This window comes from Mastigoproctus giganteus, chromosome 5 (assembly GCF_048544385.1).
Source record: "Mastigoproctus giganteus isolate SK-2022 chromosome 5, ASM4854438v1, whole genome shotgun sequence".
NCBI classification, from domain to species: domain Eukaryota; kingdom Metazoa; phylum Arthropoda; class Arachnida; order Uropygi; family Thelyphonidae; genus Mastigoproctus; species Mastigoproctus giganteus.
This window is the reverse complement of record NC_143579.1, coordinates 226,212,559-226,237,530: the sequence shown is the minus strand read 5'-3', so window position 1 is coordinate 226,237,530 and position 24,972 is coordinate 226,212,559. Positions and strand designations below refer to the sequence as shown.

The 24,972-nt window shown below is 34.1% G+C and overlaps 1 protein-coding gene across 1 annotated transcript in view; it reads left to right on the top strand.

Moving 5' to 3' along the window:
• LOC150086180 (glycine dehydrogenase (decarboxylating), mitochondrial) overlaps nucleotides 1–24,972 on the top strand; it is a 115,730-nt gene that overhangs the window by 50,734 nt on the left and 40,024 nt on the right. The window contains exons 5-12 of the mRNA XM_090374820.1: nucleotides 348–425; nucleotides 1,250–1,397; nucleotides 7,406–7,602; nucleotides 10,198–10,294; nucleotides 10,985–11,090; nucleotides 12,149–12,288; nucleotides 15,933–16,013; nucleotides 21,122–21,222. Of these exons, the coding sequence (XP_090230946.1) occupies nucleotides 348–425; nucleotides 1,250–1,397; nucleotides 7,406–7,602; nucleotides 10,198–10,294; nucleotides 10,985–11,090; nucleotides 12,149–12,288; nucleotides 15,933–16,013; nucleotides 21,122–21,222 (948 nt within the window). The remainder of the gene's footprint in view (nucleotides 1–347; nucleotides 426–1,249; nucleotides 1,398–7,405; nucleotides 7,603–10,197; nucleotides 10,295–10,984; nucleotides 11,091–12,148; nucleotides 12,289–15,932; nucleotides 16,014–21,121; nucleotides 21,223–24,972) is intronic.

Here is a 24,972-nt window from a genome sequence, read left to right as displayed (position 1 = left end):
ACATGCAAGCATACATGCTCCTATTTGGTGGTCACGGGCTCGAACCCCGGTCTAGTCAAGAAGCATGTGCTACACACTGTTGCTCCTGCCCACTTGGCTATGGAGGCGCCAGGTAGACTTGTTGATAATGGTGTCATCTCTAATGTTGAGTGTAAGCTCAGTCTCCTTGATAGTTGAATGTTGACCTATGTCAATGGAAGGATCAAAGCACTGAACACAGATGCATAGTATTTTTAAATGAGATAATATTGTGAAACTATTTAAATTCATATCTTTAAAGTAATTTATCCACTATTATTTTGAGCTATAGAAATATTTATCAAATTTGAAAATATTTATTTTTTCAGGCAGAATAAACGGAAAATATTTTGTTGCTCAAATAAAGTGCACCCACAGACTCTTGCTGTAGTTGAAACAAGAGCAAGGTTAGTTTATTTTAAAAAAATATGTAAAATAGATGTATAATTATAATATTTTAGCTGAAAATTAAATTGAAAAAAATGTCATTTGTAATACCCTCACATTTTTACATTAATGAATGTCAAATTTTAATACATAAAATGTACTAATATCTTTTTCATGCATATTAAAAATAAGTGATAGAACTGAAATAAATTATTTTTAATGTGTATTGGTCATGCAATGTATATTTTAGCACAAAAATTACCATTAGATATAAAGTATTTAATATAGCAAATCTATATGGCCTTAGAAAATAAATTGAGGATCATCTCACTCTGTTTTGCAGCTGGCTGAGTTTAGACTCCTGTAAATAAATACTTTTTTTTTTTTTTTTTACAATGCTCATAATAGAACAGCTTTCTGTATCCATGAGTGGCCTCTTAAATTTACTGTTTAAAACAATATTACTGAAAGGCTGTTCTGTTTGTTTAAAATATCAGATTCTACTATGACAATCTGTTTCAATGGCTTCTGGTTTTCTCATTATATAGTGAGTGGCCTCACATGTTACTTATGAAGCAGTTTATTTGAGTTGTCATGTGGTATAAAGAAGTTAAAGGTTGAAATGCACAAAGTCCTCAAAAGAATGTAATCATCTTCTGAACTTTTAAAGCATGAATGGTTTTAAGAAGTAGTTTGACACAAATTAATGTTAAACAAATTTGTAGCTATTTTGTTTTATAAATGGAAATATTTTGCTGTGTGTTTTTGGCAACTAAAGGGAAAGTCTAGATTCAGTTTATAGGTACATTAGGATTCTTATTAATTTGAGTTTTTCTCCTTCCAGTGCAATGGGCATATCTGTGGTCGTCACTGATCTGGCAGAAGTTGATTTGAGTAAAGAAGAAATTTCTGGAATTCTCTTCCAATATCCTGATACAGAGGGTAGTATTCAAGATTTTACTGAACTAGTTAAGGAATCCCACAAATATGGGGTATGTTCATATTTCTAGATTATAAATTTTCCATACTTTTTCTGTGGAGTAGTAAAAAAAAAAAAAGGAGAGGCCTATGAAGAACAAAGTAACTTTAAACAAAATGGTCTGGTTGATATGAAATTTCATATGAATTTTCTGTAACACTGCAATGATTGTAAAACTGTTTCTTATTAAAAAAATAATATTATCATAATTTTGTAGTGACTTTTCATGCAATCAGATCTCCAGATAAAGGAGGCAGTTATCATATTATATTTATGTGGGATTTACTTAAAGATATAACTATTGTCAAGTGTAAAGGGAAGGATTTTGCTTCTAAAAAGTGACTAGTGGTCTAGACAGTTTTTAAATTCATTAACTTCCCAATGCCAAATGGGAGGTAATTGTAGAAGCTAAGTTTTTTTATAACTAAGAGATATTGTTCAAGGTTTATTAGACCTAAAGGGAGGTCAGACAAACTGATGAGACTAGTGGCAGAGAAGAGAAATGCATGGGATGATTATAAATTATTACAGAACACAGAAGCCTATAGTAAGTATAAACTAATCTGCAATCAAGTCCCTACGGGGGTTTGGCAAGCTAAAGCAGACTGAGAAGTCTTTTGCAAAGAATGTGAAGAAAAGTGTCAAAGAATTATTTTTATGTTAACAGTAGAAGGAAAGAGAAGTACATGTTTATTTCACAAGTTAGTCATGCTATAGTTGTGCATGCACACCAATGAAGAAATAAGAGGCTCTCAAAGAATGTTAGACATGATCAATTATTTGTCCTTAGTTTTGGTTGATACTGTATGTGCTGCAGTTGATATATTGAAATATATGTCAATTGCAATGTGTACTGTGTATTATGTTCATATGAGTGTGTTGGGTTTGTTTTGCATGTTGTGTGTCTGGAACACCTGGAAACCTTGCTGCTTCTACTCCTTCGATCAAGGCTGGTCTAACTAATGATTTAAGACTCCTTTTAAGAATTCCTTCCAGATTTTGAACTCAAATCTTTCCAAATGAGTGACAAGTGGCAAACCACTGTGTCATCATTGAAAACTATAACTGATACATGCATATATTGTAACTGATCACATCATAAATTATTTAAGTACATTAGCATATATGCACAAAGCTCATTTTATCTTCACAATGTCTCTCCATCTGTCTGAATGTAACAACTTGACTCCTAGTGGATGGATTTTCATAAAATTTTATATTCAGCACTTTTAGAATGATTTGTCAAGCCATCTCAAACTTCTTTAAAATCAGACCAATAGAAATCCAGCAATTATTTCCTGTCTGTCCATCTGCATGTAATAACTCCATCTCAGTGAATGAATTTTCATGAAATTTTTTTTAGAAAGATTTGTCTAGCCATTCTGAATTTAATTTAAATTGGACCAACAGAAATCTGTTATCCTCCCATTCCCTGTATATATCACATAGGCTATCAATATACCATATATTGAAACTGAAGACACACACGCGCACACACACGCGCACACACACACACACACACAAAGTTCGTGTTAAATGATTTTGTGATAACTAAGGGAAATTGGAAGAGAAATTGTTGAAGCTGAAAATGAATAAGCCACCCAAGATTCACAGAATCTGTCAAATTATATTAAAAGAAGCAGCAAAGAGATAAGCAAACCTTTAGCAGTCATTATGAGAGTATACTTGGGTTCAGGGTGGGTTCTTACAGATTAAATATGTGCAAATGTCTACCCTATTCACAAAGGGGAGACACCAACTGACTCTCAGCTGTACAAGCAAGGAGCCGACCGGGCTAGCCGGGTGGGTAAAGTGCCTGCCTGGCAACCCAAAGGTTGCGGGTTCAATTCCTGCCTTGGGCTTGGATCAAAGTACTACAAAAACCTTGGGAGGTGCATTATGGCCACAGAAGCCTATGCGCCAACAACCACCAAAAAAAAAACAAGCAAGGAAAAGAATTAGTTTAAAAAAAAAGAAAAAAAAGTGATTCAAGCAAATGAGTAATGATTTAATCTTATGCCTAATGTAAATTATCACAATCATTTTTGTGTGTGCACGTGTTTGTGTGTTCAATAGCCAAAATCCTCTGAGTTACTTAATTTTTTTTAGGTGGCATACAGGCAAATAAAAATGGTTGCAAGTTGTTTTGTTGTTTACAAACATCAATCTAAAAGTTTTTAAAAATATTCCCTAACAGTCAACATGTTTTATAAATTTTCAGTCTAATGCTTCTATACAAATCATGAAATCAGACTTGCATACAAATTGTGACACATTCAGACTGGATAATCTACTGCTTATTATCAGTGAGTTGCCAATCTTGTTTAAATAGGAATTATGCAATTCCTTGATTTAACAAATTTCTCCTCTCCATGCCATTAGAGTGTAAAAAAAATATTTTTAACTCTGAAGTGTTAAAAATATTTTTAACTTTTAAATCTTCACCCAGCACAATCAATTCTAACCTACTGTTATTGTGAATAGGCAATTCAAGAACTAAATTTGCTGATTCTTTGGTAGCTTGTCAGATTCATTCATTTTTCTAAACATTGGCAGAAAATGGATGGTGCTAGATAATGGATTGCTTGATTTTGTAGGTTTGACTGTATTGCTAATTGATTCCAAGCATTTCATCAAAATATTTCAGCATTATTATAATAACAATTTTAAACATTTGAGCATCCAGTCATATTTATTAGTGAATAGATTTCTAGTTTGTTGGACTGTTTAGATTTAACCATAAAGTATACTTGACTTTCATGTCATGTAAGCAGTAACTGTTGTACTGCACAACCCTATACTATAAGGACCTTGTTGTTTCAAGGGGTAATATTATGTCCCAGCCAGAAGATTTCAGTATGATGACTTAGATATCTGTTGGGGAGCAGAAATTAGTTATACTGTTCCTTTATTGAATTATTGTAATTAATCATGTTTCTTTTTATACTTCAGTATGGCCCATCAGGGGCTAGAGGAGTTTGTATTTTCATTGTAATTACATATGAAATTGATAAACTAGCACCACAACTAAATGAGCTGTGCATTTTTTGTAGCAGAATATATATTCTACTATATAATTATTGCAAATTTGCAATAGACTTTTGGCCAAAATTAACTTCAAATAAACTAAAAAGATTTTTATTAGTTTTAGTTGATTAAAAAAAAAAAACTCCAACTGAAAGTTAATGGAGGAGTGTAGAACGATACTTATGTTATTTACAAAGAATGTGCTGTCAGTTAAAATTAACTTAATTTCTAATTTCTGTTGCAAGGTTATGTATTTCATATATGCAAATTTAACTTTTAATGAAGGTCACAAATTATATGTTATTATCCAGTCAACAGGCACTGATTTTTTCCCCCGCTATTTATACCAGTGGTTCTCAATAGGGGCCGTATTTCTGAGGGGCCTTAGGTAAAAGTCATAAAATTGGGGGCCATGGAAACTTTTAAGTGGGCCACAAAAAGTTCACTTCTAAAATAAAATTATTACTAATATAAAAACGAAATTAGTGAGATCTGCAAGAATCTCACTAAACTAAGAGACAGTAATATTATTGTAATATTTTCTGTTAGCATCATAATTGTATATTGTGAATAAACAAAATATTATATGAGTAAAAATTCTATTATAAATAAAGATCTCACAATAGTAGTTAATAATCCCCTTTTTATTATTAGTATTCCTTATATTATAAACAAATAATACATGTTATAAATAAAAAGTGCAGTTGATAAAGTGCATATTTATTATAAATATTACATTTATTATAATTAAACAATATGAGGAGTGGGCCACAGAGGTGAATGAAACTCAGAAATGGGCCACAAGCAAAAAAAAGGTTGAGAAACACTGATTTATACCATAATTTATAATGATTAGGACATATAGACCTAAAGTAATCGGTCTCAGTTTTTAAAGAAAATATTAAACCTAAAGAGACTAATAGAAAGAAAATCTTAAGGGATAGGGTAGGGAGTGCACTAATTTCACTTGTCTCACAATAATTGGCTATTGTAAAAATAATTATTACATTATTAATATCAAATTACTGTTGCTCAGAGCAAAACGGATGCAAAAATACATCAAATGCTCCAATACCTCAGTGAACAGGAACAGTGGATGTTAAGTCCACCCTATCACTGAAACAGCAATCCTGTCCATTGACAAATGCTGGAAACGTCCGCATACATCACAGCCACAGGCTTCAACATCCAACAATCAATCACGCACTTCACGTACAAGATTGGCAGTACACGCCCTCGTGCTCCATTCTTAACTGTCAGTTTAACTGAGGAAGGTTGACAAAACAACCGAAAGCTTTTATTTGTATGTATCCAATCTAATATATGTATATTTCCTATTATTAAACTTGTCACAATCTATTTTTGTATCCATTTCGCTCTGAGCAACAGTAATTTGATATTAATAATGAATCCAGAGCACACAGGCCTCTTTAATCATATAATTATTACATTGTATTGTATAACAATGTACATGCCCTCATGCTCCATTCTTAACTGTCAGTTTAACTGAGGAAGATGGCATGATAGTAGGTGCAAGACTTGCTGGACAAAGCATCTCTGAAACGGCAGTTCTCCTGAACTTTTCACGAACCACAGTTTCAAGGGTGTATCAAGAATGGCGCAACAAACAGAAAACATTCTCTCAACGGCACTCCTGTGGAAGAAAATCGCTTGTTGATGAGAGAGGTCAGAGGAGGATGGCTAGAATTGTGCAAGCAAACAGATGGGCCACAATATCGCACATCACATCAGAATACAATCTTGGTGTGCAGAACAAAATATCACAACGGACCACTAGTCGCATTTTGTCGCGAATGGGCTACAACAACCACATCGCGTATATTTGTTATCAATGAAGAACAAGAGAGCATGCCTCCTGTGGGCACAGCAACACCAGCAGTGGACTATCGAGGATTGGAAAACAGTTGTGTGGTCTGACGAGTCGAAGTTCTTAGTGCATCATGTTGATGGAAGGCTCAGAATTTGGCGAAAACAACATGAATCTATGGACCCGTCATGTCTGACGACTACTGTGCAAGGTTGTGGGGGCAATGTTATGGTGTGGGGAATGTTTTCTTGGCACATGTTGGGTCCATTGATACCCACAGATTCACGTCTGAATGCCACATCGTTGCTGACCAAGTGCATCCATTCATGTTGACAGTTTATCTTCAATCAGATGGTTACTTCTAGCAGGATAATGTGGCGGTGCACAAAGCTCGAATCACTATGGAATGGTTCCAGGAACATGATAATGACTTTTCTTTGCTGCAGTGGCCTGCTCAGTATGCGGATCTCAATCCTATTGAACATCTTTGGGATGAGCTGGAAAGGGCTGTTCGCTGCAGGCCTATACCTCTGTCGAATTTCAAGGAACTGCACGACACACTCATATCTGCATGGTACTCCACTCCTGCCCAACGTTTTCAGCATCTTGTTCAATCCATGCCTAGACTAATTCAGGCTGTTTTGAAGGCTAAAGGAGGCTCAACACGCTACTAGGTAGGTGTACCTAATAAAGTGGCAGCACAATGTAAGTTTATATATAAATATTATATTAATTTTAGAAAGAAACTAAGAATTTTTCAAATTTCATGACTAGCACTGCTATAAAAGCACTGTTATAGTTAATCCTGCTTATTATAGACACCAGTGTCTCTAGTCTATATCATATCTATATTTCACATAGGAAGTGCCTCTGTAGCCAGGTGGGAAGGAGCAGCAGTGCATAGCACACGCTTCTTGATTAGACCGGGGTTCGAGCCCGTCACCACCAAATACGGAGGATGCGGAAAGGTCAGGGAATGACCACCGCATTTCCTGGAGCAGTATGGCCTTAGTTGCTAATGCTTCTAAAAACCAAATAACAAACAACAACAAACACATTTCACATAGGAAATATGTAGTCTTCAATGAAAGGAATTCTTATTATAAAGTGAGATTTAATTTTGCCTTGAATATAACAAAGCTCATCATTATCTTTCATTTTGACAGACCTTGGCAATCTGTGCAACTGATCTTTTACCTCTTGCAATTCTTAAACCTCCTGGAGAGTTTGGAGTGGATATAGCAGTGGGTACTAGTCAAAGGCTGGGTGTTCCTTTGAACTATGGTGGGCCCCATGCTGGATTTTTTGCTGTTCGCAGTCCCTTAACAAGGTTAATGCCAGGACGAATGGTAGGCGTTACAAGGTATGCATTTCATATAAATGTAATTAAAATATGTCCATTTCATCAGGACTAATTTGTATTTTTGTATATAATGCTGATTTTATTTAATGAATAGTTTTAGTACTCACGTTATAAGCTAACGGTGTCATAGCTGAAAATGTGACGTTTTTAGGAAAACCACTTTACATTAGTGTTATAAACAGGCAACAAGGAATGACTCAGCTATATAAAGTCTTGCACATATGTATGTATGTAGCATTAATAAGAATCATGTTACGTGGTTCCATTCCTGTAGGTTTTCATTTCCATAGGCTTCATAAAGAAGTATGGCGACTTCATTACTCTTGGCACTTTCTTTACAGTTACTTCTCTGATCCACTGGGGTTATAGCAGAGCCCACATAAACAATTTATTTTTAGCAGTGCATTGCTGTTAAAAATCTCTCTATGTAATTATAAGGTAGATATTTTAATTTATGTTTAGCATAACTAAACACAGACTAAGCTTATCTGTGCTTTTTACTGCATACCGATAAAGTTTAATAAGAATGAAATGTCAGTATTCAATACTGTGGTTCTTTCTTTCAAAAAACACTGTTATATTCTTAAAATGAATTATGTTGCAGTGATGGCCAGCCTTTTTGTGAATCATAATTTTATTGAAACATTTAAATTGGAGTAGGCTGTATATGCATATGGGAATGGGATTAGATAAAAGTCATAGGTTGATAAGCATGAACATGGGAATTTGTACAGAAATTTATATCTTTTTATGTATCTAGAAACAACACACACACACACACACACACACACACACACACACACACACACACACACACACACACACACACACAGTAATTTCAGAACAAATACTGATATACATCTACCCATTACTGCTGTGGATGTGAAGAGAAGTCTGAAAGAAAGGCTCCTCAAGATGGTCACGAGACCATAGCAAAACTCTTTATTAAGAGTTTTGGCCTAGCCTTTGCTTATGGGCCATAGGTTGAACACTACTGTTTTAGTATATTAATGTTAAATAGTCAGACTATTTAACATTAATATGGTGCTTCCATAAAGGAATTTCAGGAAGCACCGTATTAATAAAGAGCTGTGTAATATTACACAGCTGTTCATTAATATGAACAGCTATTCCTTATGAACAGCTGTGTAAAATTGAGTTATAACTATAAAAGAAAGAATAAAAAGACGTATGCTTCTCAAATTCGCAAAGATATCACAGGAAAACACTTTTTTTTTTTCCTGGTAGGTGTCCCTCAAGTTATGCTATTCACTTTCCTTAGAAAATAAAGCAAGGTCAAGTTATGTTCCAGATCAGATGTCACTTTTTTCCCCCTTGCAGATGTACTTTCTTGCAGATGTACTTCACTTTTTTCCCCCTTGTTCAGTTTGAGTAACAAACTAATATCACAATAAACTGTAATTACAGAAACTAAAATAAATGTACCACTATCAGTTTGTGAATACGTTGTGTGCTTGGATCATTAGCAGTCTTTCTTATTCTAAATATGTTTACAGCACATGGCATCCTTGAAAAAGGATGCCATGTGCTGTTATTTAAAAAAAAAAAAAAAAAAAAAACTTACTTTAGCTGAATATACCACAATACTTTAACTGAATATACCACAAATAACTAGCTTCCCTCTGAAATAAATATTCATGCACAGTAAATTTACAACAATAACTGTGTTTCATTGATGCATTTTTTTATTGCACCTCTTGAGGAGATGCAGGTAGAGGAGAAATTTTCAAATGCAGTTTCACATAAGTTTTTGTTAAATGAATGTACTTCACAAAATAGTGCAGTAGCTCATTGTGAGCCATCAAAGTTTGAAAACCAAACTTTGATGGCTCACAGTGATTGAATTTGTTAATGTGAACATACATGGCTCCTCCCCCAGATGGGGAGATATGCCCAATGCTTTGAAACCAGTTTAGTAGCTAGTTTCCCTCTAAAAGAGATACTGTATAGATATTTACTTATGCAAGTTTCTTTTGTGAAATTGTTTTGCCATAGTTTCTCTCAGGAGACAATCATACTTCTTGTATACTTGATATTTATCCAAAACTATGGTGTAAAACACAGCATATTAAGGTTTTTTTTTTTTTTTTTTTTTTTTTATGTGAACCCCAAACACGAGAGGTATTAGAACCATAGTACTTAGTACCGTGCTTGGGTTAGGGTTGAAGGAGAAGTATGGGGGGGAGGGGGATGCCGGAAACTTTGCTCTAGAGACTAAACATGGGTTTCACCACTTCAAGCCTCCAATAAGCAAAGTGGTGGTATTTCACCGGTTGATGAAAGGTTGCACTGTATTATATATATATTCTTAAATTCTAAATCAAATGAGCTGGTCCCCTTTACCATTAATTCTTAATTTCTGTGCATATGTTTATAAACAATTATTCCAGTAGTCCAATGATATGAAGGTCCAGTTGTATGCATTACTGAAACTAAACATATTTTAAATCCAGTATGAATTCTACCTTAATTTGCTTAACTCCAAAGTTCATTAATTTAATTATTTTATGATCACTGAGCAGATATTTATGTTATTACATATAGTAAACTTAATATATAAACTTTTCCCTTTAGGGACTCTTCTGGAAATCATGCTTATCGTTTAGCCCTTCAAACCAGAGAACAACACATTAGGCGAGATAAGGCCACAAGTAATATTTGCACAGCACAGGTTTGTATTTTTGTTGACATTGCCTTCTTGAATTTAGAACATTAAATATGTTCATTAATATCTATGGAATATTTTATTTCTGCTGCTACATCTTCAGATAATCTAGTTGTCAAAATGTGGAATTAATTTTTTCTTTTCTTTTTTTTTTATTGTGAACAGCCAGTGTTATACTTAACATTGTTGAATTGGCCTCAAGCTAGTTTTTATAATTTGAGGATACTCCACAAATGTTAGAATGTGTATTTTATATTCCATGTGGGATGCCCCATATTTATGGAAATAATGAAAGCTTTTCATTGTTGCAGGTTTTTGAACACTGGTTTAACATTTATTGTTTATTTTGTATTATTATTTTATCTTATTTTATTTTTTGGCTGGTGCAGTAAAAGTCTCTGGTGTCCTTGCAGTATATGGGTAATACTATGCCACTCACTGGCACCAGTTCATGTGGAAAGTTAAAAAAATATATATTATATTTTTAAAAAAATATAAAATTGATCAATGAAATGATTTGCTCTAAATTAAGAGACTATTAGACTTGATCTATATACACTTAAATTACATCAATGTTTTTTGTCAATGATCTAAATTATCTTTTAAATAAATGATTGAAAATGTTTTCATTATTATTTAAAATTTCTTTAACCATTAATTTTTTTGAGCATGTATTTTGAATTCTTATTTTTCTAGGCTCTGCTTGCCAATATGTCTGCAATGTATGCGGTTTATCATGGACCTGAGGGACTTAAAGATATTGCCACACGAATACACAATGCCACATTGCTGCTTAGTCATGGTATGATTATAAACTAAGTTAATTAATTTCATTTACTAAATATTGATTTATATTAATATTTGGAGTAGATAAATCAAATTAATCATTAATGAATGATATGAGAAAGTTATGAAAGAAAGTTTTATATACTACTGAAAAACAAAAGTTTATTGAAAATCTTCAACAAAAAACTTTTTTTTTTTGAAAATTAATTCTAAATGTTTCCAAAAAATTCATTGAAATGCTATTGTGATAATGTTGTTCCATCATCATTAGCTTATAAAATTAAAAAATATGAACATTCTGCAATAAGTACCAGGCAGATTAAAGAATTAATAAAATCAAATAATAATGTTAACTACAATGTCATGAAGAAAATTTCAGTAAATTTGATTACTGGTTAACAGTATGAACCAGAGTAAAGTATGCTTAAATATAAGTGCTACTAGTATAGCATTGTATATAAATTAGATTCAAATTTAATTGGCAGCAGTATCCTGATATCACATGCTCTACTAAGAATGTTCACAGTTGGATCAAAAAGTTCAGGGACTGAACTAATATTTGTGAAATGAAGCTGACCAACTATTCAGATGGATCTCCTTCATGCTGTATACACAGATTCCAATGCTTCTGCAACTTCTGATAGCATGCCTGATAGGCTTCAGTTGAAATTGCTCCAATTCAAAGCATATATTAAATTTGAAGTAATTAGCATTCACCATATTAAAATTGTTTCCTTTACTAGTTAACCTTGATAAAATAATTCACTGCAAAGAAGTAAAAATTTGTCAAAATTGATATAGTTAAGTTAAATTTGAAAAAATATATTGTTAAATTCTAAATTTAACATGTTTACTGCTGCCTATAATTGTTGTTCTTTAACTCTAGAAGAAGCCTTGGTTAATCTCATTTAGATGTGGGGAGGTTCATAATGTGACCAAGTTAGACAGGATATGTACATCAAGCAGCAGCAAACATGTTAATGCATTAAATACTTTATTTTTGTTTATTAGCATTCTACATATGTTAAAGAAAGAATTTGATCAGATTCTTTATTGTTTCATTTTGTTTTCCAGGTCTCAAAAATTCTGGTCATGAACTTCAACATAATATATTTTTTGATACTCTTAAAGTGAAACCATCCACTGGCCAAGATAGTATCAGGCAAAGAGCGGTAGAGAAGGAGATAAATCTTCGGTATTATGAGGATGGATGTGTAAGTATAGACATACCAATTTATGGGAGAGTTTTCTTTTTGTCTGTGATTACTGATTTTAAAAATCAATATATGTTAATTTTTATATCATTCATTATAAACAATAATAATTATTATAGAATTAAATAATATAAAGAATAATAAAGATGAGACATGCAAAATAATTCTTGGGTTATCTCTGTGCAGAAATATTGGAATATTTCAGTTAAGATGAAAAAAGCTTCCAACTCCTTTCTAAGTAAAGTTGAGCTTTCTTACTAGAAGAAGAGTGGATTAATAAATTATGATGAATTTGTTCATCACCTATTAATTTCCAAAATTTTTTTTTTTTTTTAGATTCATCACTTAAGTTGCCTCAATAGGTAAAGCTCAGATAAATGTATAGCTTCAGTTGTCTTTCCATATTGAAGAATATATGTAAGTAAGGGAAAACTTTTATCCACAATAAAAGACTACATTTCTGGATCATCTGCATAATTTTATCTTCAGTCCAAAAAAAAAGTTCTTTGAAATCAAAAAAAAAATTAAATTCTAAATGATTAAAAAATTAAGATGCGTAATTATAACAAAGAAACTGATTATAAACCCTATAATGATTAAGTTACTTGCTAGCTGCAGCAAAACCATCTGCATATTACCAGATAAAGGAACAAACTGGGACAATGAAAACAAACAACCAAAGTTATATCTCTGTAGTCTTGAAAGATTACAGGGATACAACTGTATACATTGTGAAATTGTTTAATTAGTATGATTTGTTATCCTGTTTGGTTTTGGTAACATATTTTCAATTCTATTTTAATGTAAGGAGAATTAAATAATTCTCCTTACATTAAAATATTGGCTTCATCTATTCATATTGGCTAAATAAATATTGGCTAATTGGCTTCATATTGGCTAAAAAAAAATTGGCTTCATCTTTAGATCCTGATTTCTTAATCATAAGAACATGACAATTTATCCAACTTGCTTTCCTTTTCATTTGTATCACAAAACTGCATCCCATTTCTAGAGAAAAATTCAGAAAAAATACATAAATTATTACAAAGTATTCCAAATTTTAGCAGACTTTGAAAAGAATCAACTTTAAAAAAAAAAAAAAAAAGGTCTAAAAGATGCCTTTTCTTTATCAATTAATTAAATCCAATCCTTCTGATGATTCAATTAGACTATATGTTAAAGCCAGCCTTACTTTAGAAACAACTATACCAGAACATATTCTCTTCCCTCTCTCTCCAGTCTTGTGCCTCTAGTGTTATGCACACAATCATTTAAGTGGTATTTTACTCCAACAGTGCTGGCAATTAGCAGTAAAAATATCATTCAAAATACATTTTAGCTATGTTATCTTCACTATAAACTTGTTTTTGTAGGGTTTTAGGTGCATCAATAACTTAGATATTGCAGCATTGTATATTATGTCTGTACAAGTGTGTGCATGCGCGCGTACGTGTGTGTGTGTGTTTGCGTGCGTGTGCTTGTGCACACACATAGGGACTGATTTTCATGTTGTGTGGGCTGGAAAACTTGGAATAACTCACAGGGGAAAACCCTACTCGATCCACCTGGGATCAGCTCAATTGAAGAGGGCTTTAGAAATTCCTCCGGTGATAGATTGGAATCAAACTGTGACCTCTCAAAATGAACAACAAGCAATGAAACCACTATAGTGTCACACATAGAGGCCAGTATTAACACATAATCATGTAATATTAAGTAAATAACATAAAATGATATGTAGATAGATCAAACAACACAATATCATAGTTTAAAAAGAAATACGCTCCAGTGAATGAATGCTCCCTTGGGTATGCACAGATTTGGGAACCATAGTGTCCTCTAGAAACTTATTTTTTTCTACAAGTGTATGGTATAAAAATTGGAAACTATGGAAACTATTTCTAGAAATGCAACAGTCTCAGATAACAGAATGTAAACAGTTCATAAATGTACATGAATAGCAAATAAGATATAAAAACGTTTAGGAATAACAAATGAAATATACTCTGTAAAGAGTTCATAAATGTACATGAATAGCAAATAAGATATAAAAACATTTAGGAATAACAAATGAAATAAACTTTCCACAAGATTACAAATACTAAGGTTGATAATGTCACTAAGATAACATCTTACTAGAAGCAGTTAAGGCTTTGTCATTTCTGATTAAGAGATTATACTAAATGTACTAAATGATATGACTGGATTAAGAATAATGGTCATGAAAATAATGACACCTTAACTTGGCAGTAGTGATGGGTTACCTGACTATCACTAAAATTAATATTCCCATCTTAACCATTAATCGATGATTAAAAATCTAAAGCTTTTTATACCCTCCTAAATATAGTCTGACTACCATCGGTGGGGGAGGCACTATGTAGTATGCCAAATTTGAAATAAACCTGAAAATAGAAATAACTAATAGTATCTAATATATATGATTTTTAAAATTTTAATAATATTTATATACATAAAGTGCAGAAATATATATACATGTTTGAAATTCCATTCATTTAATGGTCTTTTAAACACTAGAAAATGGAAGGAACTAATCAACTGATATATATCTGTTTTATGTTTAAAATGCTTTTTTTTCGTAATTTCCAGCAGAATTAATCTTTGTTTATTTTAATTAAAATTAATTTTTATTAACACTTAGTTACACACAATAAGTATTGAAATCCATTAAGAAGAAATGAAATATTGATATTGTTTAAGCAGAATTCAAAAAAACTCAAAACATTTTCCATATTTTAAAAATAAAATGGACACTTGTCAGGTGCCCCACTACTGTCTTCACTACAAACTATTGCTGTGTTTCAATAAAAGACTAACAAGAGTGTGGTAATGACCTGATATTGCCTTGATGAAAAATGTAGCATAATTTTTCTGTGAGGCTGCTCATTTTTTATTTTTATTTATATTTATTTTTTTTCATTTGGCAGCTCATGGTATTAAAAAGTGGAGGTTGTAACTTGGGTTTTGATTTTTGAAACATTTTTATTTTCAAAAAATGTTTAATAGAACTTTTAATGAGCTGAGTTGCAAACACTCTACTGAACCATGTTACATAGCTCTGACGCCTGCTTGGATTTCTGTGCACGCATGGTATATCATAGGTCTCCATGCTCAGTGCACCATGTCTGCCAGTTCACTTGTGTGTGGGAGTAACTAATATTGCTTTTAACAGATTATATTAGAGTACCATATAATTAAAATATATAATTATATATAAACTTCAACTAAAAGTAAAACTGCTAGTTGTGTAAACCTGCAAGTTGGTTCCAGGTTACTACTGTCTTTTGCACATTCCAACAAAAAATCTGTGTATTCTTATCAGACAGTACATAATATATGATAGATTAAAATTATTTTCAGGAACCATATCAAGGTTGGTATCTAGAAAGGAATTTGGCTGTAAAGCTCAGCTCTGATTAGTGTCAACAAATCTCAGAATCTTGGACACCAACTGGTAGAAAGAAGAAAATTAGTGTGTAAAATAAGAAACTGTGCCCTGTCATCCTTTTAATAGATGTGAAATTTCTATAGATATGTGATAGATGGGTTTGATCTTTATACTTTATTTAAATTAGATATTGTGTTGTTATCTTTCTTACTGTTTTTTTTTTTTTACATTTTAGGTGGGAATATCACTTGATGAAACAGTGGAAGCAAAGGATATAGATGATCTTCTTTGGATATTTGAAACAAAGAAAACAGTGGTAATTTTTTTTAAGTTGACTTACTTTCAAATAAGTAATGGAATTAAAAAAAAAACTTAAATCTGATTAATAGAGAAATTGGATAATTCAACATTAATTCAAAATGTTGAATTATCCAGTAGGATGGGTGTTCCACTGATGGTTACTTACATCTCTTTTGCTAGATATGTTGTATGTGGCTATGCTTTGGCTTGAAGAAAATTCACTGTTTTGTTTAGAATGCCAGTATTTATTTATTTTTTTTATTGTATACTACAAATGTGAAAAAGTCTTTTGCATAATATTTGCCCTCCAGTTTAGTAGCTCAATTGGTTAAAGCATGGTCAATCTTGAGTATTTTTCACTTTTTTTAATTGGTCAACAATACCATATGCCTCCATAGCCGAGTGGTCAAGAGCAGGAGTGTAATAGTACACGCTCTTGGAGTAGACTAGAGTTCAAGCTCTTGACTGCTAAATATGGTCGATTTGCCAACCCGTACTGGAACAGTGTGGCAAATTGCGGTCCATTTCCCTCAGCATGAATTGTTGAGGAGGCTTCCATCCTTCAGTGGATTGATAATGGCTGCTGCTTACCCCTTTTTTTTTTACCATATAGATTCAAAATCTAAAATATCATTATCATATTCCTAGTAGTTAAAAAAAAAAAATTTAACCTAAGTGACTCTAAATAGAACACCTTTTTAATTATTGCAGTGCAGCTGTAAGTAGATATTTATTGTTTGTTTTTGCTGGATTGTAATGGAAATTGAAATATCATATAAGTAACTATAGTGTTTTTGAGTGTTTTTTTTTTTTTTTTTAAATGTTTGCAGAAAAAAATCTTTTTTATTGGTTTTACAAGTACAAAATTCGTTTTTATAAATGAAATAGTAAGTTATTTAAATTTAAATAAATTGAGGGCAAGGACCTCATGATCTATTAGAACATTTTCCAGGTAGGGTATTTGCCTCATTTTGTATAAAATGAGAATATGCTCTTCTTTTACAATATTTTTTTAAAATCATTCCATCTTTTATTTTTTAAAAATTCATTTATCACACACCCACAGAATGCTTGAGCTAGACTGTCAAGTTAACAAAAAAAGTTAACTCTACTTAGGAAACAGAAAGCAGAAAATTAAAATTTCTATAAATGCTGGATAGTAAGTGTCACTTAAGATTAGTATTAGGAATGGCAAATGATGCAAGCAAATGCAGCATCAGTCAAAAAAAAAAACAATAATAACACTTTTTTTTTTTTTTTTTATGAAAACCCAAAACACGAAAGGTATCAAAACCTATAGTACTTAGTACCATGCATGGGTTGGAGGAGAAGTATGGGGGGAGGGGGATGCCGGAAACTTTGCTCTTACTACACCACCTGTCCATCCCCCTCTAAAGGTTTGTCTAATACTTCCTTGAATTTATTCAGAGTACTCACTTGCACAACACTAGATGGAAACCTGTTCCTACAATCATCTACTCCATTGACTAAAGGAAAACTTCCAGACATCTATTCTGCAATCATCTTTCCTCAATTTGAATTTATCTGCCCTCATGTGTTGTTGTTATTTGGTTTTTAGGAGCATTAGCAACTAAGGCCATATTGCTCCGGGGATATGCGGTGGTCATTTCCTGACCTTTCTGCATCCTCCATATTTGGTGGTCACGGGCTCGAACCCCGGTCTGATCAAGAAGCCCTCATGTGTGTAGTTTGAGCAAGAGGATGGATACCATCAGCATTGAGCTTACTCAATCCATTGAAAGCCTTAAACACCTCAGTCAAATCTCCTCACAGGTGCCTATTCTTAATATTCCGCAGTCTGCAGAACTGAAGACTTTCTTGGTAAAAGCAGCTTTGTTTCCCCTCACTAATCTCATTTGCTCTTCTCTGCACCCCTTCCAACAGATCTGCATTCTTCCTAAAATGATGCTTCCAGGCCTGTATGCAGTACTGAAGATTTTACCTAACCATTATCTTATATAGTGGAAAAATTGCCTTCTTATCCTTGCTGGCAAAATTTCCGTATATCATTGACAAAATTCCATGAGCTGTCCTAGTTTCCAATCTGCGCTGCTTAAGGAACTTCATATCTGACTGCACAATTATCCCCAGGTCTTTTTTATTCTCTATTACCCTGAGTGTGGTACTACCACACAGTTTGTATGTTATTCTGGGATTACTGCCACCCATATGCAGTACCTTGCATTTGTCATTGTTAAATTTTGATTACCACTTTTCAGCCCATCTGTCTAATTTTTCTAGGCACATCCGTAGCCAGGTGGGCAGGAGCGGCAATGTGTAGTACACACTTCTTGATTAGACCGGGGTTCGAGCCCGTGACCACCAAATACGGAGGATGCAGAGAGGTCAGGGAATGAACACCGCATATCCCCAGAGCAATATGGCCTTAGTTGCTAATGCTCCTAAAAACCAAATAACAACAACAACAACAACATCTAATTTTTCTAGATCTTGTTGCAGTGCAGCAGCTCACTCTGATGACTGTTGTTAACTACCCTGCCAACCTTTGTATTATCTGCAAACTTAGATATTAAGCCTGACATACCTTCAACAATATCATTAATAAATATAGAAAACAACATTGGGCCCACTACTGAACCCTGGGTGACTCCACTAATAACAATAGTTCAAAAAGAGCAGTGCCCACTGATAACCACTATTTATCTTCTCCCAGTCAACCATCCCTTTATCCATAGCAGTAACTTGCCTCCAAATTCCATAATGCTCCAATTTGTACAGCATTCTTTTATGCAAAGTGGTATCAAAAGCTTTTCTGAAATCTAAGTACATAATGTCAAAATTATTTATTGCATCCAATTCCTTTGTTACTTCATCATAGTACCCAGTCAGATTGTTCAGACAAGATTGCCCCTTAACAAATCCAAGCTGTGACTGCAGTATAACTGCATTCTTGTTCTGCAATACTTTACTCAGTGATTTCATTATTTTCACTGAAACAGAAGTCAAGATTACAATTGATCATGTGACCCTATGATCTCCCTTTGTAAATAGGAGACAGATTTGAACATCTCCTGTCTCTAGCGGGACCTCCTTGAATCCATGGATGCTCTTATAATTATGGCTAAAGGTTTCCTCTTTTGTTGCTGCCTCCCTTAATATAATTGGATAGATCTGATCCACACCTGGTGCTTTTTTTATGTTTATCTTCTATCTTCAATAATTTCACCTTCCTCTCAGTTATCACAAGATTGTTTAGTTCCTTATTAGAATTTGATGCACTTCTAGCATCCCCAGACTTCCTTATATGTGTGAATGTAGATTAAAAATATTTATTCAGTTTGTCAGCAACCTGAGCAGGATCATCAACAGTTAAACCATTTATATATATATAATGGCCCAGTGTGATTCATCCCCATCCTTCTGCTGTTTACATAAGTAAAGAAATCTTTGCTGCTTTTCTTTGTATTTTTTTGCCAGAGACATCTCATAATCTGCCTTAGTTTGCCTCCTTCGTGACCTCTTTGCAGACTACTTTCTATCTACTGTGGGCTTTTGTTATCACCTGATAATTTATATCAATTCCATGTATTTTTCTTCCCTGCCACAAGTCCATCAGTTCATCTGGTATCCATTTAGGAACAGTCTCTTAGTTAGTATAAAAAGCCTGGTGGTTTCTAAAATTACTACACTGAATGCTTCCCATTTAGAATTCATTGTTAACATCAGTTTAATGATGAATTCTAAATTAAAAATTTAACATATTTGGAGTGACTGGATGGGCGAAATGGGAAGAGTTTTTTTTTTTTTTTGTTTTTTTTTGGCTGATGCTGTATAAGCTTACTTTCTTGCATAATATGCCTCAACTAATGCTAATGGTAATGCTAACATCAGTTGGTACTACAGAATAGATTTTAAAAACTTTCTGAGACCACTGTATTAGTATTAGTAGTGGCAAATGATACAAGAAAGCAAGTTTATACAGAAAAAAAAAAATTCCCACATCACCTGTCCATCCCCCCCTCTAATAGTTTGTCTAGTTCTTCCTGAACTTATTCAAACTATCCACTTTCACAACAGCAGATGGTAGTTTGTTCCGTCAACCACCAGCTGACTGAAAGCAAATTTACACACATCTATTCCACAACCATCCTTCCTCAATTTAAATTTATGCCCCCTCATATGTGTAGTCTAAGCAACTAGTAGAATCCTGTCAGTATTGAAATTGTGCAATCCATTCAAAGCCTTAAGCACCTCAATCAGACCACCATGAAAGTGCTTTCTTGGTGGTGTGATTGAGGCATCTTCAAGATGATTGAAGGAGACTAAGACACCTTCAATCATCATGAAAGTGCCCAGTGCCCAGATGCTTAAATTTGCAGAACACCCCTTTATTCCCATCACTAATTTCATTGCCCTTCTCTGTACTCATTCCAGCAGCTCTACGTTGTTCCTAAAATGAGGCCTCCAGATATGTATGCAAGTATTCAAGATGTGGAAAAACTGTTGCCTTATACAATGAAATAATTAGCCCCTTATTCTTGCTGGCAAAATTCCTGTACATCATTGACAAAACCCCATGAGCTGTCTTCGCAGTCTGTTTGTGCTGCTCAGAGAACTTCATATCTGACTGTACAGTTATCCCCCAGGTCTTTTCATTCTCCACTATCCTGAGTAGTACCACACACTGCTTAATGAAAACAATAGCCCTTCTCTTTGCCCCTGACAGTAGTTACATCTTTAAATAAATCCCATATAGTGGGCACATTATGAGAAGTGGAAGAAGAGCAACCACAACCAAATTGCTAATGTGCTGAGTGCAGAGAAATAGTGTCACTGATATCAGAATAATTAAATAATGGCATTTCTGAAAATCATTCTGCCTAAAAATGAAGTTGGAATTTTTAACCACATTTTTATTCATTGCTATCCATCCTAAAATGTTGCTGTTATTTTTTATTACTGTGCAAGGCATAAAATTAGAGGTTTATACAAATTGATAGCCATACTCAAAACCATGATATTTTTATTAATAGTGAGAGGATATTGATGGATTGCTCTCTCCTTTATTTTTGGACTGAAAAGCAATTTGTCTTTCATTTCTCACTTCTAAAGTTGCAGTTTTATTTTTTTTATTTTTTGCAGGCAGATCTAGCTAACATGTTTTCTGGGCATTTGGAAGGAAGCTTGATTGGCTCTTTATTCCACAGAAAATCCCCATACCTAACACATCCTATATTTAATAGGTAAGTGTCAAGTTACAGTTTCACATATTTTTGTCTTCTTTGAGAATGTCCTTCATTCTTAGATTCTTTCCTTTTGAAAGAAAGTTTCCAATAGTCATTGTTAAGATAGATATCTGATCTTAGGATACATCTGTTTAATACTTTTGGCAAATTTTTCTAATTCATGGTATAGAATCTGAAAATTTGCAAAATCTTTCTTAATGGAAAAGGTGAAATTGAATAAATTATCAGTAGCTTGAGTGAGAAGTGAAGGTTGTAGTTTAGTGTGGAGAACACTGAGAGGAATAAAACTATGGTAGCATTGTACCAAACATTTCAATCCCATTAACCTGCCCTTTCAAACTTCCCATTTCAACACAGATTCTATAAGCAAATTCTTTTTCAAAATTTCAAGTGGTAGTCTGTGAGAATGTCTTATGCTGAGATTTTCATTTTCACTTCCAGATGTATAAAATCAACAACAGTATTTTGACATTACTGATACTCAAAAGAGGAACAAAAACAGAAACAAATACATTTTTAAATAAAAAAAAAAAAAGACACAAACACTGAATATTCATCATTTTTTAAAAGAGATTTCCAACCAAAAAAATTCTCACATAACTTATTACAATGTTCAAATTGGGTAACAGCAAAAAACAACCTGTTACTAGAAGTATTTCATATTGCTTGCATTATCATTATCAAGATATCCATCATTGTGAAGTGTTACAAAACACCTTTGGGATGATCTTTGAGCTGGAGTAATAGGAGGAATGAAAGCTCGATAGAGTCAAGCTGAAGTGGCCACAAATGGTTGAACACTTCACAGTATTGTAAACAGATTGGAACAGTTCCAAAACATTCGGATTCTCTTGAATATCTATCATGACAGAAATTTTCTTTAGAGTTTCCCCTATCTACAAGAGGGTTTATATCCATGCATTCTGCCTGTAGAAAGTGTCATGACAGGTATCTTATGCACACCAGCTGTGTTTCCTTGACCCTTACATCATGTTTGAATTAGTGCTAATAGCATGTTGACCGGATCTAGGAGCATTGGACTGTAGTCTTCTTTGCTGTGTAGTGAAGGTAGTTTTAAATATCACAGAAGGAGGCATTTGGTGGCATTAATTTTATGATGTGAACTGGAATAACTGTTAATTGCTGTACAAATGGTTACAGATTAAGGTATTGAAATAAGATCCTTGTGCTTGCACTTTTGTAGGAGCAGATGGTCCAAATTCTTTTAACAGCTGGTAATGTGTGCCTTTGCTGAGCTCCCCCTAGTGAACAAATACCATCAGAAGGAGAGGGAACATATAGCTCATATAGAATGGCCAATAAGATCTGGAGATGGGGTTAGAATCTGTAGTTTTGTCTTTGCTTGGCACCCACTTCATAGCATTACATTTACCTTAATTATTCTTTATAAATAAGGACTTGGTACATTATGGCCTTTTCATTATTCACACGTGGCGCCTCCGTAGCCAGGTGGGTAGAAGCGGCAGTGCGTAGCACACACTTCTTGATTAGACCGGGGTTCGAGCCCGTGACCACCAAATACGGAGGATGCGGAAAGGTCAGGGAATGACCACCGCATATTCCCGGAGCAATATGGCCTTAGTTGCTAATGCTCCTAAAAAACCAAATAACAACAACAACATCAATCATTATTCACAGAACTTACACAATCTTTTTTGTTATGATCACTTTCAATTTTCATCACACCTGACTGCAATTGATATCATCATTACTGTTAATAAAATGACAGCTTATGATAACTTTTGCTCAGGAGTGGTTTTGCTCAATCTGTATTCATTTTCGGTTGTTTATTCGGCACCTAACAACCAAATGGACTAGTGTGGACTAGTTGACATTGTGGTAAAGAGCAAAAGGACATTGTTCCAAGATAATGAAGGTATTAAAGCTGAAAATTACATAATTCTGCATGCCAACTGAACAGGATTTATTAACTTATAATCAGGAAATAAGATTTTTACATAGCATTAGCATTAGTAGAGGCATATGATGCAAGAAAGCAAGCTTATTCAGCATCAGCCTAAAAAAAAAAAAAAAAAAAAACACCACTCCCATTTCACCCCTCCGTTCGCTCGAAATACCTGTCCAGTTGAGCCTTAAATTTGTTTAGGCTATCAACTACAACAAGTGATGGAAGTTGGTTCCACCAACCAACCACCCGCTGGCCAAAGGCAAATTTCTGCACATCTATCTGACATCCGTCCTTCCTCAATTTGAATTTATGCCCTCTGAGCTGATTATTCTGAGCAAGATGATGAATCCCATTGGCATTGAGCATGATCAAACCATTCAAAGCCTTATACACCTCTATCAGATCACCTCACCGGTGCCTAGTCTCCAGACTCTGTAATTTGCAAAAGTTAAGCCTTTCTTCGTAAGAGCAACCCTTTGTTCCATTCACTAATCTTGTTGCCCTTCTCTGTACCCGTTCCAGCAGCTCTACATCCTTCTTGAAATGAGGCCTCCAGACCTGTATACAGTACTCAAGATGTGGCCTAACCATTGCCTTATACAAGGGAATAATCACCTCCTTATCCCTGCTAGAAAAATTCCTGTATATCATTGACAAGACACCATGAGCTACTCTTGCAGCTCGTCTGCACTGCTCAGAGAACTTCATATCTGCCTACACAATTACCCCCAGGTCCTTTTCATTCTCCACCACTGTCAGTGTAGTACCGCAGAGTTGATACGTTGCTCTGGGGTTACTGTTTCCCATATGTAGTACTTTACATTTGTCAATGTTAAACTTCATTTGCCACCTCTCAGCCCATCTGTTCAACCTTTCCAGATCCTGTTGCAGCAGCATAGCATCAGTGGTGTCCTTAACAACCCTGCCAACCTTTGTATCATCTGCAAACTTGGACATTAAACTTGATATACCATCATCAATATCATTGATAAACACCGAAAACAACAACAGACCCAACACTGAACCCTGAGGAACTCCACTAATAACATTAGTCCACGTTGAGCAGTGTCCATTGATTACCACTCTCTGTCTTCTGCCACTCAACCATCCCCTTATCCATAGCAGCAATTTGCCTCCAGTGCCACACTGCTCCAATTTGTGCAGCAGTCTTCCATGTGCAACAGTCTTCCATGTGCAACAGTATCAAAAGCCTTTCTAAGATCCAAATATATAATATCAAAGTTATTCCCTGCATCCAGTTCTTTTGTGACTACATCATAGTATCCAATCAAGTTGGTCAGGCAAGACTTCCCCTTAACAAAACCATGCTGTGTCTGAGCTATAACTGAAGTCTTGTCTAAATGATCCTGCAGTGCTTCTTTAACCAGTGCCTCCATTAATTTTCCTGGAACAGAAGTTAAGCTCACAGGTCTATAATTACTTGTGTCAGCCTTTGATCCTCCTTTGTGAATTGGGGTTACATTTGCACATCTCCAGTCTATGGGTACCTCCCCAGAGTCCAAAGAAGCTCTCATAATTATGGCCAGGGGTTTGCTTACTTCCTTTGCTGCCTCCTTTAATATAACTGGATAGATCCCATCCACCCCAGGTGCTTTTTTTATGTTTATCCTCAACAATCTCTCCTCCACTTTCCTCTCAGTTATTACAAAATCATCCAGCTCACTGCCAATGTTTACTTTACCTACATCATTCTCCTTCCTGAATAACTCCTCATGCGTGAATGTAGATGCAAAATACTCGTTTAGATTGTTAGCCACCTGAGCAGGATCCTCAACTGTTGAACCATCAATATCCAG